Source organism: Strongylocentrotus purpuratus, unplaced genomic scaffold (assembly GCF_000002235.5).
Source record: "Strongylocentrotus purpuratus isolate Spur 01 unplaced genomic scaffold, Spur_5.0 spur5_scaffold_11, whole genome shotgun sequence".
In the NCBI taxonomy this organism is placed as follows: Eukaryota; Metazoa; Echinodermata; class Echinoidea; order Camarodonta; family Strongylocentrotidae; genus Strongylocentrotus; species Strongylocentrotus purpuratus.
This window is the reverse complement of record NW_022145596.1, coordinates 21,692,443-21,707,945: the sequence shown is the minus strand read 5'-3', so window position 1 is coordinate 21,707,945 and position 15,503 is coordinate 21,692,443. Positions and strand designations below refer to the sequence as shown.

Genomic DNA, 15,503 nt, shown 5'->3' with positions numbered 1-15,503 from the left:
AAATACGTAAAATTAGGGATTTTGGCAAAGTGGTTGTCAAATACAAAATGAGAATTATTGAAAAGTCTAGAAATATGATTGTTATCTGGAGTTGCACTTGCAGGTTGATTTGACATACTGTATACTGTGAAAAGATATCTTGTCTGGAAAACAAGAGTGAGAGATGAGAGAAAGGCATCCACAAAGATACACATGTGCTTGAATCATCGTCAATTTATGAAGACATTTGTCAAGGAGCTATTTCCCACGGAATCATATTCCAAATTGGCTTTCTTGTTATCGTGTCATATGATGACATCATAATGCTGCCATGACTCAAAGATGTGTAAGCATAGAAGATGATGGAGGCAGGAGTGAGGACTCAACTCGTTCTTTTTACGGAGCTTTAAAATCAGCAGCGAAACACGAGCGGGTTGTACGTAAAGCACAAAGTCTGATGGTTATGACAGGCTCATGCGATTTTCCGATCATTAATTTTAAGCAGGGAAATCTGTCAGTGTTGATTCTCATCAGGCAGGCTGCAGAAAGACGCCATGCCCTCGTGTGTGTGTGTGTGTCTGCCGGCGCATCTGATGTAGACACCCTTAATTGTATGTGTGTAGCTTGGTAGATGATGGGAGTAGTCTGCTGGAACAGACTCTAATTTGATGCTTTAAACACAATTCCATAAAAGTTCTCCTCCTGTTCACTAGTATTGATGGGCTTTAAGCTGAGCTGAACTCTGTCCGGCTCCTTGTCAGAGGCACCCACAGCACAGGGCTTATGGGACTGCAGTCTCTGTATAGTCTCCTAGCCCAAAGACCCTATGTTATGCATTACGAATCACAAGGGTTTCTGTATGTAGCCCAACTGCACTAGTTTGGCCAGGAGGGATTAGACCTCCCTGCATGGTCACTGCCAGGTGGTTATCTCATCAAATCAGCTCTCAATTAACATAAGAAAAGGGGGACCATGGGGGACCAATAGTCACCAATGTTTGCTATATAGAGGGCGCAAGTAGCTATTAGTAGTGCAGCGGGGCTTTAAAGGGGCAATTTTGAGAGCATCCACAGGGAAATCATTTGCTGACCTGAATGAAATAGAGGATGCTGGGAGAGTTCATGGTCCTATGGTTACGCTGATGGGGGAGGCGCTCGTGATCAAAGATATTGGGTGCTAAAATTGGTCAATGATTGACAAGGGGAATATTGGTGAGAAGAAAACATATGGGAAATGTACAGAGTTCAGTATCACAGGCAGTAATGATAAGTTCTGCTATGATAACATGCTTTCAAATTCAACGTGATGTTCGATGTTTCTAGCTAGGACTGTTTGTCTCTGTCTTTTATGTGTACTAGTAAGTATTCTCAATGATGAGCCTTGTGGGGTATTGTTTCCATTATGACTTTGGGAAGAACAGTAAGTTTTATGTAAACCCTCTGCCCCTCCTCCTCCCCCTTAAAAAAAAAAAAGGAAATTAAAATCTCTTGGAAAATTGTATTTAGATATCCTAGGACACAGTTTTTTTTTTTATAATGGGGGGGGGGGGCGGCTAACTAGCAAAATGGTTCCACAATTTAAAGGTGCTGACAAAACCCTTCGGCTGCTGGATAACCTATTAAAAATAGATATGTTGCAGATATTCAAACACATTTCTAAACCAAAGACCTGGTAAATATACACACAAAAAGTATGATTTGGCAGCACCCCCCCCCCCCCCCCCAGGGGCTCCCCCTTGACTGTATGCTAATGCCACTTACCACTACACTTTATAGGTCACATACTAAGATCTGTTGAATATTTCATGACAAAGAGCATAAAAAGCCGCCACAATGCCCGAACTCGCTGCCTGCGTCTAACATGCATGTTGTGGTTTTGTTCAACAAGACTGGCTTGATGACACACATTGTAGCCGATCGATCAGGCTTTAATTCAACTCCTCCGCTTAATCCAATGATAGGATTTGGGTGGAACTGATATAGAGGCAAATGAGTTGCATAAAAAGCAACAGTTGTAGAATATGATTGATTTGTGTTTGCTGCGGTAACCTTTCGCGATGATACTCTGAGATATTGCACTATGCAGATGAAGAAGAACAAAAAAGCATTTATTGCAGTATGATGACTCTGATAATACAAAATGGTTGAGCATATATTCTTATGGTTTTAGGCTATAACTCTCTTTTGAAATTGGAAAATGAAACTTGTCTATACATGTGATAAAGTGTAGTAATCTTGTGGTTATTTAGCCATTTATGATTGTTCACTGTTGCAATTTTATGCAGATGAAATGTGTTTGGAAGCAGAACTGAAAAGTTATGATAAATTTGAGTATTGTGGTCAATCTGGTCATACAACTGAATGTATATTAAACAATTCTGCAATGTCATTAATTTGAGTATTTTAGTGGTAAATTCGTTTAGCAATTCATGATCATACACCATTTCATTATTTGCAGCTGGAATATATTTTTAAAAAACACAATAATTTGCAACATAATAATTTGAGTATTGTGGTCTAGCCATTCTGTCTGTGGCAATATGCAGATTATGTTGAAAAACAACATTTACTGCAAATTTCTGAAGTTGATTATTCTTGTGGTTTGATTTTACATGTATGCTGTTGAATCAAAGTAGAATCCTGTTTTCAAAGTAATTAAGAAGGACAAATTTTGCAAACAACATTTACTGCAGTTTGGTGAACTATGCTAATCCAGAAACATGTTTTGAGTGAAGCTACATTTTCAGCCAATTCCAAGATGTCTGCATGACGGCATAGCTACCACAATACAAGCTAAACGCAAACTAAAATGAGACTGTATGTGTAATATATATGCAATGCATGCTTTTGGGAAAGAATGGTTTGTGTAGACTTCAGTATTCTTGTGGGGAGTATTTTTTTATTCATAGCCCATTTATAAATTATACAAGCAATAACAAATAGATGGATTTGCAGATGATATGCTCAATCACAAACATGTTTTGAGTGAAGCTACAATTTCAGCCAATTCTAAGATATTTGCATGTCAGTATGGCAACCATAATATATATACCGGTATGCAAAAACCAAACTAAAAATAGAATGCGTAATGTGCATGCTTGTGGGAAAGATTGGTTCAAGAATTGAAACTGAAACTGATAGTTAGAATATCGAATCGTGGTGATCAATTTGAATTTTGTCACTATAGCAATTTGCTTTTATGACCATTAATGGGGTACTCATAAAAATGTAGAGAGTAATAAGCGGTAGAAGAGAGAGAGAGAGTTATATATATTTACATACAGATACATTGTAGATGGAGATGGAGAGAGAGAGAGATAGACATAGACACAAAGGTCTTAAGAGATGGAATATATTTAGAAAGCAAGGTATTTGAAGTAAATTAAAGATACATTGAAATATAAAGAGAAAGAGAGTAAAGAAGAGAAGAGAAAAGAGAGAGAGAGAGAGAGAGAGAGCTTCACTCAAAACTTGTTTGTGGATTAGCATATCATCTGTAAATAACATGTACCATTATCTGCTTTTGCTTGTATAATTTGCATTTTGTCACTTGCAATTTGCTTTTATGGTCATTGATGGGATACTCATGAAAATGCAGAGAGTATTAAGTGGTGGAAGAGAGAGATATATATATATATACATACAGATAGATGGAGAGGGAAGATATTGAGAAAGCTATTTGTAGTAAAAGGGACATTGAAATATGAGAGAGAGAGAGAGAGAGAGAGAGAGAGAGAGATGGGGCTGAAGACAGAAAGATGGGAGAGCAAATATGCTTACACCAAAAAAACAATTCACATAATTATATTGTGTGGCAGTTAAAAGGAGTTGGGTAAGTGATTCAGTGGAGAGAAGTGTGTTGGTACATTATAATAGAGGGAGAGAGGGGGAAGACAGAAAAGTGGAAGGAAAGGGGGGAAACGGGGAAGATACTCGGGCAATGAAGAAGAGGGAAGTAAAGGAGAGCCAGGGGTGGGGGGGGGGGGGGTCACCGGGCGACACAATTGCTCTTCATCATTCACAATTTCGTTGATAATGAATTAAGTTGGAACGAACCTTAATAAGTAGGTTTATGATTTGGGTAGTAAGGGAGATCATGATGAAACATAAGTGACGGTCCTCCAACACGTAGAGGCGAAATGAGTCACCATGTTTCTAGTCTCCCTTGTTGCCCTAGGATAATTTTAATCATAAATCCATCATTCTTGACAGTGGATGGTCATGCAGTAAACTATGAACTTTATTAACGATGATGGATCACATTATTACTCACAGTTTTCTTGGGCATGTTTATTAAGAAATTTTGTTGTTTCATTATCTCATAGACTCTCTCTCTCTCTTTCTCTCTGTATCTTTTTATCTGTCTCTTCCTCTGACTTTGGAAGTAAGTTATTTATTAACTTTCATGGGTCGACCCACCAAAGTATATGTTTTCTCTCCCCCTCCCCACTCTTTCTCTCTCTCTCTCTCTCTTATTTTTTCTTGTGTATATTTCATGATGTCAATGTATGTACATGTATACTTGACAACCAATTGATACACTTTTTGTTTTTCTGCCTCTCTGCTTCCTTTTCTGTCTCTCTTTTGTCTCTTCTACCTCTCTCTGTCACTCTGTTTTACAATTAAATGAAGCATGTATTTGTATGAAAACTGAATGAAAACTCTGAAACTGAAAGGGAAGTACACACTGATATTAAGTTGCTTTTAATGAAAGCAGAAGGGCAAATGAGAGGGGACCTCGCAAGATATATCACAGAGTTACCCATTTGTGTGTTATTGATTGCACCTCCAAAATTCATCACTTTTTTATCTTTAATCGGTTTTTGCTCAAAAATTTCACTGACTCGATTCTCTCATTTTTCTGCTTCTATAAAAACCATCAAAAATATCAGGGTGGAATTTCCCTTGAAGAAATTAAGGAATGAATGAATGTAAGATTTTAAGGAGATGGAGGATAGAAATGCACTGCAATGTGCCAATAATAACAATCAATGTGGTTGTAATGGTTCATAAAATACTATAATTCAACATTTCTTGTGCTTTTTCCATAACAGACTTGAAGAACGTAGCTCCCTATCGCAAAGTCGTGCGCAAGGATCGCGCTATGCTGAAGAGCCCATCTCTACAACGCAAGCTCTACTCTCTGCCTAAGACTGTGCCAGGTAAGAGTTTCCTCTCATCTCCATTGTCGATCTTGATGTGTCGTAACCTGATCATGAACATGTCCACTTTAAAAGGCCAGTCTGTGAGCCGTTCATACTTAAAGATAAGCTTGAGTTTCGGGAATGATAGAAAATAAATACTCACAGAATCCAACAAAACTGAATGTTCAAGATTACAAATACGGTAGATAACATGTGCCAAATGATTATGGTAGAAAATGTATAGGGGCTGAGTAATGAGCATAGAGAGATAAGGAAATCAAGGAAAGTATAGGCCCGACACCGTCTGCTTAACACAGGTCACTATGTGCAAATGGAAGTTGTGGTTTTTATTGAAGATGATTTCCAGGAAGTTTTTTATTTACTGGTTCAAACGATCAATCTATTGCAGGATAAACAATCCAGAATGAATTACAGCCATGTTCTCTTGACATACAATGCCCATACCAGAGTTCAAGATTAGCACTACAGAAATCTATATCGTCGCTGTTTTCACGAAGTGACGGTAGTGAAAAAAAAGTGCATTCACTTTGCGTGACGATTTTCCTCACTACCGTCACTTCGTGAAAACAAGGACGATATGAGGAACTCATAATGGTATAAAGGAACACACTTGTACAGTTAACAACTACATGATTCATACCCTTACCAAGTTTTGTAACTTTTGAACTATGTGAACAATTTATTTGTCCCAAATTATGTTTCTTGAGACTGCAGCATTTCTCTCCTCGCAAATGTACATTAATGTCTTACCAAAGAACAGCTAAAAAATCTTTGAGAATTAATTCTGTTGTCTCTCTGTTAGCAGATTACCCATCACCGGTACCTTTCAATAATTTCATTTAATTTCAGTGAATGGCTCCCCCACCGCCACCCGAAGGTCCCCATTAGCGAACCCACCGTCCCCCGCCCAACCAAGAAGGGGGTCTATCAAGACTCTCGCCGAACAACGCAAAAACTCTGCAGGGTCGGTCAGGTCAAAGGTAGGTCAAGGGTCGCGTAGAAGCCCAAACTTTAGAAAACTCCCTGTGTAGAAATCTCTTTTGATAAAGATTCATGATAGTAATTGTAAGAATAAGTATAAATGTTCATTAGGAGCAGCTACAATGTAAGCGTGCATGAATGATTTTGACGTAATAAAGAGTTTTAAGACTCTTCAGTTTTTGGTTTAGACACATGAACATGATGTCGTCCATGTCTTGTGTTGCCCTAGTTCAGTTGGATTTGAGTGAATTAAACGCCAACAGCTATCAAGACATGGTGGCAGTGGTGGGGGTACATTTTTCTCATCATGATCAAATTTAGGAACTTCAGGAAAATCCCTTTGTAGAAATTCTCTTGAAAATAAAGATTCATCATAGAAATTTGATTTCATGCTGTCATACATTCTCCTCATCATGAACAAATTTAGGAACTTCAGGAAACTCCCTTCGTAGATATTCTCTTAATAATCAAGATTGATGATAGAAATTTGATTTCATCATGTCATACATTTTAAATGATCAATTTTAATGTTTAATTTTGTTTAACCTCACATAGATTAGATCTTCCACAGAACTATTACTGCACAACTTTAAGAGTACAAAGATATACTGAAAAAATTATGGCCTGTATTTCTACAGAAGAAGTAGAAGAATGCTATAAGTGTAAAAATGGTGCAGTTTATACCACTTTCTCTTCTTAACATTTTAATGAAATGATGAACAAGTGAATAGGCTTTTATAGCAAGTATTTTTTTTCAGAATTTTACTTCCTATATGGTTATTCAACTTACAGAATTATTTTGTAAACCTTCATTTTGTACCTGTCTTATTTTCAGAGTAAGGAATTGATTCGCACAAATTCTGGCAAGCTCAAGAATGGATCAGGTGGGTAAAATAAGTTCGAAATCTGAGATATTCCACACGTCAGGGGGCTTTGGGCAATTTGCACCTGGAATTAATGAAAAGGCCCTTGTAAAATAGCCCCCCCCCCCTTCCCTCTTGCCTTGGGGTTGGAGGGGTGCGAAACTAACATTGAAAATATGGAAAGAATGTCTTATTTCTCATATTTACATGGTAACCTTACTTTTTTAAAATTGGGGCAGCAAAGCATAGCGCAGCCTACATTTCTATATCTTCTAACACACAGATACATGTAAGTGAGTACACTTGGGGCCATTGATTGCAGTATGAGCTGATGCCTTTTCTCACCCCCAAGAACCATTCATTTACACATAAAATTGCTTCTTTAAAAGAAGATTGCTGTGGCGGTTTGCCATATCATGTGCAAATGAGCCCTTACCATGGAAAGCATATGGAGTATGGGTGTGGAATAATTGTCACCGGCTTTGAAATACAGATAGCCCTAATATTCACAGAAATTCAAGATATTCTCTTTTTAGCTCATTTGAAATGCATACCTTCATTAAAAACCAATCCCCAGAATGTGTTGAGGTACATAATTATGAATGGGTCTTCAGATGAAAGTGAGCATGCGAGAGAGAAAAATGGATTGGCACATACATTAGATAGTCTGTTTGGCACATACATGATACTGTTTGGGGCCAGAAGGGCAGTTATTCATATGCTTTAACACATAGGTAATGACCTTCTGGCTCTGAGGGGACGGTATGTACTTTTACTCCAAGCCAAACACGAGATGCTGTGTTCTTGCTGTGAAACCTCATCTAAGAACAAACATGGCACAAAGCTCGGGTGTTGAGATGTCTCAATAATGTCAATCCAGGGGTCGTGCTTTGTCCTTGTGCGGGTGTGAGAAAGTGCAGATGAGAACCCATTCCCATAATTGTGATCAAGTTTAAAGGGACGCAAGGGCCCTGTCTTGTAAAGAGTTAAGATTTATCAAAATCAGTCCTCTAATCACTTACCAGTCTGCAGTCCCCTATCTCTAATATATATATTTGTGATTGATATCAATTGCAAAAAGTTGCTGTTACTAGTAATCGCAACTTGTTATAAAATAGCGCCGGCTGTCACCAAATTATATACTTTTATGGATTAGGCATTATGTAGAAGTGTACATAGGGAAATGAGAAAACAATTTTAGAGAAAACAATCATATCTCACATGAATTTGATAATAGACAATAATAGTTTTAGAGATAATATTTTTGTCAAAAGTGATTTTGATCGGAATATGTCATGAGCATGGCGAAACCATATAGTAGTTGCTTTCTGTTCGATGAGGGGCGAACGATCACAGTTTTTGTTCCATCAATCCTATATTATGACTCATTTAATTTTGAAGAGCATGCATGTCTGTTACAACGTTTGTACATTCTTGTTCAATATATAAATCTGATACACACAGTTTCAAAAATACAAATGTGAATTCATCCAATAGTCTTTAATCTAGAAAGAGAATTCTTTAATAGACAATGTTGTATCTCTTTTGCTGCTGATAATTTGTTGACTAACATTTCACACATTTTACATAAATTCTTGATGTCTCTTAATACCGGAAGTTTGAATTGGTAATGAAATGTACTTCTTCAATTTTGCTTTTGTATATCATGTATATGTATATACCTTTTTCTGTGCAGTTTCATTGGATATTGAGTATGGAGAACCTAATGGGGGTTCCCCGGTCCCATCCCCAAGGAGCAACATACCGGTAGCCCTGGAGGAGAAATACGTCATCGGACGCATCATCGGCGATGGCAACTTTGCTGTGGTCAAAGAATGCAAAAACAGGTGTGGTTTGAAGATTTATTTCAAGGTCAAACAAATCTTCCTTCACCCAAACTAACACTGTGAAAAGGATAGAAACGTGTCATACCAGTTTAGAAAAAAATCTACCCTAAATCCATGTTTACAACACAAAAGTTTTGTTTGCCAGTCCTGTATAACTGCAACTTATTTTGAAGGGTTTATGTGGATCTGTTACTGATGATGTTGATAAAGGTGATGATGATGATAATGATAGTGATGATGATGTTGTTGATGATGATGATTATAATGATAATGGTGTTAGCTTCTCATCACCCCCCTGCTGGGCGTTCATGGTACTTTGTCTAACATGTCTCTTGGTCAGTATGTCAATTAAGAAATTTATATGAATATATCACTTTAGCCAGTGTAACTTTCATAGCGATAACTTTCTACAAAAACTATGTAGTGAACTTGAAAAAGCTTTGCATCATATGATAACTATATTCTGTCTTGAAATCATCATGTTTTATTTTTGTGTGTTTCTTCATCCCTATTACCACATGTCTAGGTCAACCAATGAGAAGTTTGCACTCAAGATCATTAACAAGAGGAGATGTAAAGGAAAGGTAAAACTGAGATTTCGATATACCAACCAATTCTGCAGTAATAATATGTTTTTCTTATTTAGATTTACCATTATTTTTAGTCAATATGTTATATTTGTTATATCAATAGGTTGATTTGCTTGAAAAATTATTTGGGAGGCTTTAGGAAAAACCTTGTTGTTGAAAAGAAAAGATAGCAGTTTGCCTTTTTGTTTTTCTAAGTCATTAGCACACATGGTCAAAATTAATATATTTACATTTTGTTTTCATATACTAAAATATTGCCCAAAAGTTTTGTGTCATCTAAAAAAAAAAATTTGAACAGGGATCATAGTGAATTTGACTTATGCCACATTTAATTGTATTGTTTCCATGACAACAGGAAAAGATGATAGAGAACGAGGTTAGCATCCTACGTCAGATGAAACATCCCAACATTATCCTCCTGGTAGAAGACTTTGACTGCCCCACCCACCTCTACCTGGTCATGGAACTTGTCAAGGTAAGGGGTCATTTTAGGGTCAAGGAAGGGTCAATTTAAAGTCGTTGATAATTAAAAGTTTAAAAGAGATGAAACATCGCAACATCCTCCTGGTAGAAGAGTTTGACTGCCCCACCCACCTCTACCTAGTCAAAGAACTTGTCAAGGTAAGGGGTTATTTTAGGGTCAAGTAAGGGTTAATTTAAGGTCATTAAATAAGGGTTAGTAAACCTGTTTAGTTCTCAACCTAATACAACTTGGGCTGGAGTCTAATGAAATGTCTGTTATACCAACCCCAGATTGTATTCAATTATTTACTGTTCAATGATTATGTTAGTCTCTTGCTTCAACATGTTATCTTTTTAACTCTCCACATCAATGCAAAAAGTGCACTTCTGGATGCAAGCTATCAATGGTCTTCCTGTATAGTATTTTTCTTTCTAATCCATACGCAAGAAATGTTCCCTTGGGAAAGTACTATTCTCGTCCTCTTTCTAGCCATTCTAGACAATTTCTAGAGCATATCCATGTATTTCCTCTCTTTTGGGCGCAAACAGTTAAAGTTGCCTCCCTAGACAGGTGGCCTCTTTTTTACTTTAATACAAGTGGCTACTATAACAGGTTTGACTTAGTTTAAGTATATATCGAGGGTTCAGTGACACAAAGACGTAACTCCATATTTTGTCAAAATGTTCAGAAAAATGTGGGCTTTCCAGGAAACAGAGACTTAACTCCACCCAACACCCCATTGAAGTCAATGGCTAGTGAAACATAGACTTAAGGCTCAAGTGCTCAGTGACACATAAACCACTTTTTCTCAAAATGGCCAAAATAGAGTTGCGTCTTTGTGTCACTGACCCCTCGATATGTATGATGTACAAGGCAGCTCTGTGCAGAATTGTTTTCAGGAGTTATTCTTACATATTGATGAGACTTTCATTGTTTGGTTTTACAGGGCGGAGATCTTTTCAACGCCATTTCAACCACCACCAAGTACACTGAGCGGGATGCCAGCTGCATGGTCCACAACCTGTTTAGCGCCCTCTACTATCTCCACTCCATGAGCATCGTCCATCGCGACATCAAGGCGGAGAACCTCCTGGTCTGCGAGCACGAAGACGGGACCAAGTCCCTCAAGCTGGGTGACTTTGGTCTGGCTACCGTGGTCACCGAGCCGCTTTTCACCGTCTGCGGAACCCCCACATACGTGGCCCCCGAGATCATTATGGAAACAGGGTGAGTGTAAACCTTTAAAGCCCCACTGCACTTCTTATAGCTACTTGAGCCCTCGGTGCCTGTTGGTCCCCCATGATCCCCTTTCTCTTATGTTAATTGAGAGCTGATTTGATGAGATAACCACCTGTCAGTGACCTTGCAGGGAGGTATTATCCCCCTGGCCATACTAGTGCAGGCTGACTTTAACCCTTATGTTGCCACCGAGCAGGTGTCCCAGATGAAATTTGATAACACAAGTTTTCAACAGCAGTAAAATTATGTAAAATTATGAACGATGATAATGATGATATTAATAATAATGAATTTGATAAGACAAGTTTTCAACAGCAGTAATAGTATTAACGATGATAATGATAATGATGATATTAATAATGTTGGGGGGCTGTTGATTGTGAATCCACCCTATTGGTTACTGGTTACTGGTTATTAATGTTCTGTATCACTCTTGTATCTTGTAGGTACATGTTGAAGGTGGATATCTGGGCTGCTGGTGTGATCACATACATCCTTCTCTGTGGCTTCCCTCCATTCAGAAGGTGAGATTAATAGCATGACTCAGTAGTCATATTTATGAAGTTTGTGAGAGATATCTCTGAAAAAAGAGATGCAGATTTGTATACGTTATTATCTTTTGATCAAGAATGCCCTGAACGACGAATTGTACATGATCATAGGCCGTTCATTGTGCCGTTTATGAATAAGAGCAATTTTAATATAAAATAATTGTTAAAGGTAAAGACCAGTATTGGAAACGCCCCAATTTCAAAAAATGAAATGGAAGCTCTTATTACCAATCATGTAAAAGAATATGTTTTGACTAATACATGATGATAAAATTTTTGCCGGGAAACCGCCTACTAATTGATATATTAGGTAAATTAGTTTATCTACATGGTCTGTGAGAGATGGACGCACGTGTCGCGCACGTGTGCGTATAGTCCCTTATACATCTTTCTGTGTACAGTGCTTGTAAATACCAAGACTGCGCCAAATTTCTTATCATTTTGATGATTCCAGAACCTTGCAGTACACACCAATACTTATATGCTAGATGATCAACCTTTTCTGATCGATTCCACAACGTTTCTTTCACAATGCAATCGCATGACCATAATTGGTCTTTACCTTTAATATCTCTTTTGGCAAAGCAGAATAAAATTGATGGTCGCTATTTTTTAGTACTAATTGGCAATTTGTTATTGTTTTTTTTCTGTAATTTTCATTAACACCGTTTCATTTAATATACATCGACTGGTATATTACTTTTTGACTATAAAAGAATGGGAAATACACACAAAAATATTGCCAATTTGAGGGGGAAATGTAGGCCTCCACAAAACCCTGAACTTTGATATATCAAGGTAAATAAATTATCCAACATTACGCCTTTGCTTTGACCCCCCTCCCTCTCCCTTCCTTACAGCCAAGCCAACAACCAAGAGGAGCTCTTTGATAAGATTGTGGCCTGTGACTTCAGCTTTGACTCGCCGTACTGGGACGAAATCTCCATCTCTGCCAAAGACCTGATCAGCGGCATGCTAGAGGGCGACGTTGAGAAACGTTTCTCTGCCGTTGATGTCATGGATCACCCATGGGTGCAGGTGTGTATTAATCTTGTCTTTTCGCTAATTTTCACAATAAAAAGTAGGAAAAGTTTGTTTTATATCATTTCATCTGAACATTCAAATAATATTTGAGGTAAAGATTTTCCTTTCTGGATGCCCTACAACAAGTCTGTTTAAATATGTATGTTGCAAATATATTTACACATCTGTCATGGCTAAATTTGATCATAGGTGATTAATGAGAACACAGTTTTCACTTCACTGGCTTACTGCTGTAAGTATCATTAGATTTGTACATTTGTATTTTCAAGCCTTATATGTCTGCCCAACATAGGAACTGCCTAGCAATTTCTACTTCTTGCCTCTGAATGAAGCACAGAAAAAAAAGCGATGAACACAAAAGTGACCCGAACAGTATTATCGCTGAATCACGAAAGATCTATATATCTCAATTTGTTCATTTTTATTTCTTCATGGCTCTATCTAGGAAGCACAAAAATTAGGGCCTGTCACATGCCGCAATATCAGATGCTAAATCATTATGCAATGCAATTAACATAATCACTTTTTCTAAAGTTTTTGTTAACTCAATTAAGTACTCTATGTTTCTACAATTTATAATTAAGATTTTGTTGTTAAAGATTGATGTAAGAAATATCAGACCACTTCTTATGGAATTTTCTCATTATAAATATTTTACATTTCAAATAGCAACCTTCATATTTCATGCAAGCTGACACAAAATGCTTACCAGACATAGCGACAAATAATGCATAATGATTGAATACGCCTGTACGTGCATATAAATGAACTACCGGTAGTGTAGTTTTAGTCACTTGCATTAAATGAACACTTCCGTTCTCACCGAAAAAGCTTTCCAGACATAGCGACAAATAAAGCTTATTAATTGAATTTGTTCCATCATTCTACCAAAGTAGGTAGAGAGTAATAAAGGCATTGCCAAAATGCTGTCATAATCATGAACACTTGCTATCAAGAATATAACTATTGAAATACAATCATTTGTGACAAGTGAATGAAATAATTTGTAACATGGCACTTAACAAAGATTTGTGCATTCAATTCAATTACATTACAAAAATGGCATATTATCTTTATTTTTTGTTGGCCATGGATAGCAATCCTGGACTATACCACATTGTTTGGAATGTATTACACATTTGCATTGTACTTGTGACAAAAGTCCACTTTAACAGACCTCTGTTTGTTCCATTTGTAAACCAAAGTAGTTCAAGAGTTAAAGGCATTCCAAAAAACTGTCATAATCATGAACACTTGCTATCATAAATATAAACCATTCCATTCACTCACCATGCTCATCGCACATCATTCTCTTTACTCCGTATTCCATCTCACAGGATGATAACGCCATCAACCGCGACGTCCCCATCGACGTCTCCCATGAACTCAGCGTCAACTTTGAACTCAAGGGCAAAGAGTCGAGCAGTGCTGCTGGCATTGCTGTTATCACCGTACGCATCTTAATTGTCTCAATTATTGCGATCGATTTCCATGTGGTATCACTTTATATTGACTTTGTGAACTCATGATCATTAGAACTTTGGTGTGAAAAGGGGTGGTTTGGGGGCATGTTCACAAGCATTTCAATCAATGTTTGTGATTTTAAACAAAGGTATGCATTTTTTTGTTGAAAATCAAAAAGATTCAAGAAAAGGGGGTCATATTTTCACAATTTTTGCTATTTGGGGGATGCTGACAAGCATTTCAATCAATGTTTGTGATTTTTAACAAAGATATGCATTTTTTTGTTGAAAATCAAGAAATTCCAAGAAAAAGGGCCGGGTCATAATTTCACAATTTTCGCAAACATTTGGATATATGTAAAACATAATATTCAGAGCTCATTTTATACCTCTTTTTTGCATAAAAAGGGTTATGATCATGTGTAACATCTCTAAATATGAAGTGACATCACTGTGTCTAATTCATGGCATTCATTCTTCCACTGACTGATATACAGTCAAACTTGTCTGTTAAAGTCACCAAAGGGAAATGAAGAAGGTAGACAGGTGGCATTTCTAGGAAAGTTCTCCAACATATATATATATATCTTTTTAGAAAGAGAGGCAATATAGGTGACCACCATAAGCAGGTTTTTTATTCAAAGAAATGGCCACCGAGACAGGTTTGAGTGCATTTTCAATCAGTTTATAAAAATAATCTTTTCATGTTTGTTTATATTTTGTCATAAATCATGAGTCAGGAGGTACACTATACGATTTAATTTGATAAGGGTTGGAAACACACAAGCATTTCAGTCCCTTCCATTGGAGATACTTGGTACTTATATTCATCATGAAACTGGCGATTGATTTCAACATTTGGCATTTGTAAGTTTTACCCATGATATCTGTTTCTAAAGCTGATTAAAATTATTGTGAACGAGGTTGAGTCAGTCATGATTTCAGTGGTAGGTTACTTATGTGTATAAAAATCAACAAATAAGAGAGATAGGTCTGACCCCTTTTTCATCTTCTTCTTCTTCTGTTAATCTTCAAAAGGCTATGCAGCCTATCATGATGATCTGTAGACAGATTACAAGTTTTGTCTCACTTTTTCACTTATAATCATGTTATCTTAATTTTCTTCATGTATTTTGTTGATATAACTGTTTTATCTCTTTAAAACTTGTACCGTTACTTTTTTAATTTCTATTTTTTTTTCTGTGACAGGCTACAGCTCTGGACAAGGATAGCAAGTACTTCCAAGGGCGTCGCCCGAGGGAGGGGGCTGAGGGAGCAGAGGACATACCCCGACAAGATGAGCTTGCTTTCTAGACAAC

The 15,503-nt window shown here is 37.2% G+C and overlaps 1 protein-coding gene across 1 annotated transcript in view; it reads left to right on the top strand.

Moving 5' to 3' along the window:
• The window catches only part of LOC115918032 (serine/threonine-protein kinase DCLK1-like), a 41,611-nt gene extending 26,109 nt beyond the window's left edge, over positions 1-15,502 (top strand). Inside the window, exons 4-14 of the mRNA XM_030980892.1 lie at positions 5,033-5,140; positions 5,993-6,123; positions 6,960-7,008; positions 8,684-8,834; positions 9,361-9,418; positions 9,780-9,899; positions 10,834-11,114; positions 11,573-11,650; positions 12,538-12,715; positions 14,059-14,172; positions 15,394-15,502. Of these exons, the coding sequence (XP_030836752.1) occupies positions 5,033-5,140; positions 5,993-6,123; positions 6,960-7,008; positions 8,684-8,834; positions 9,361-9,418; positions 9,780-9,899; positions 10,834-11,114; positions 11,573-11,650; positions 12,538-12,715; positions 14,059-14,172; positions 15,394-15,498 (1,373 nt within the window). The 3' untranslated portion in view covers positions 15,499-15,502. The remainder of the gene's footprint in view (positions 1-5,032; positions 5,141-5,992; positions 6,124-6,959; positions 7,009-8,683; positions 8,835-9,360; positions 9,419-9,779; positions 9,900-10,833; positions 11,115-11,572; positions 11,651-12,537; positions 12,716-14,058; positions 14,173-15,393) is intronic.
• Position 15,503: the final 1 nt, after the last annotated feature.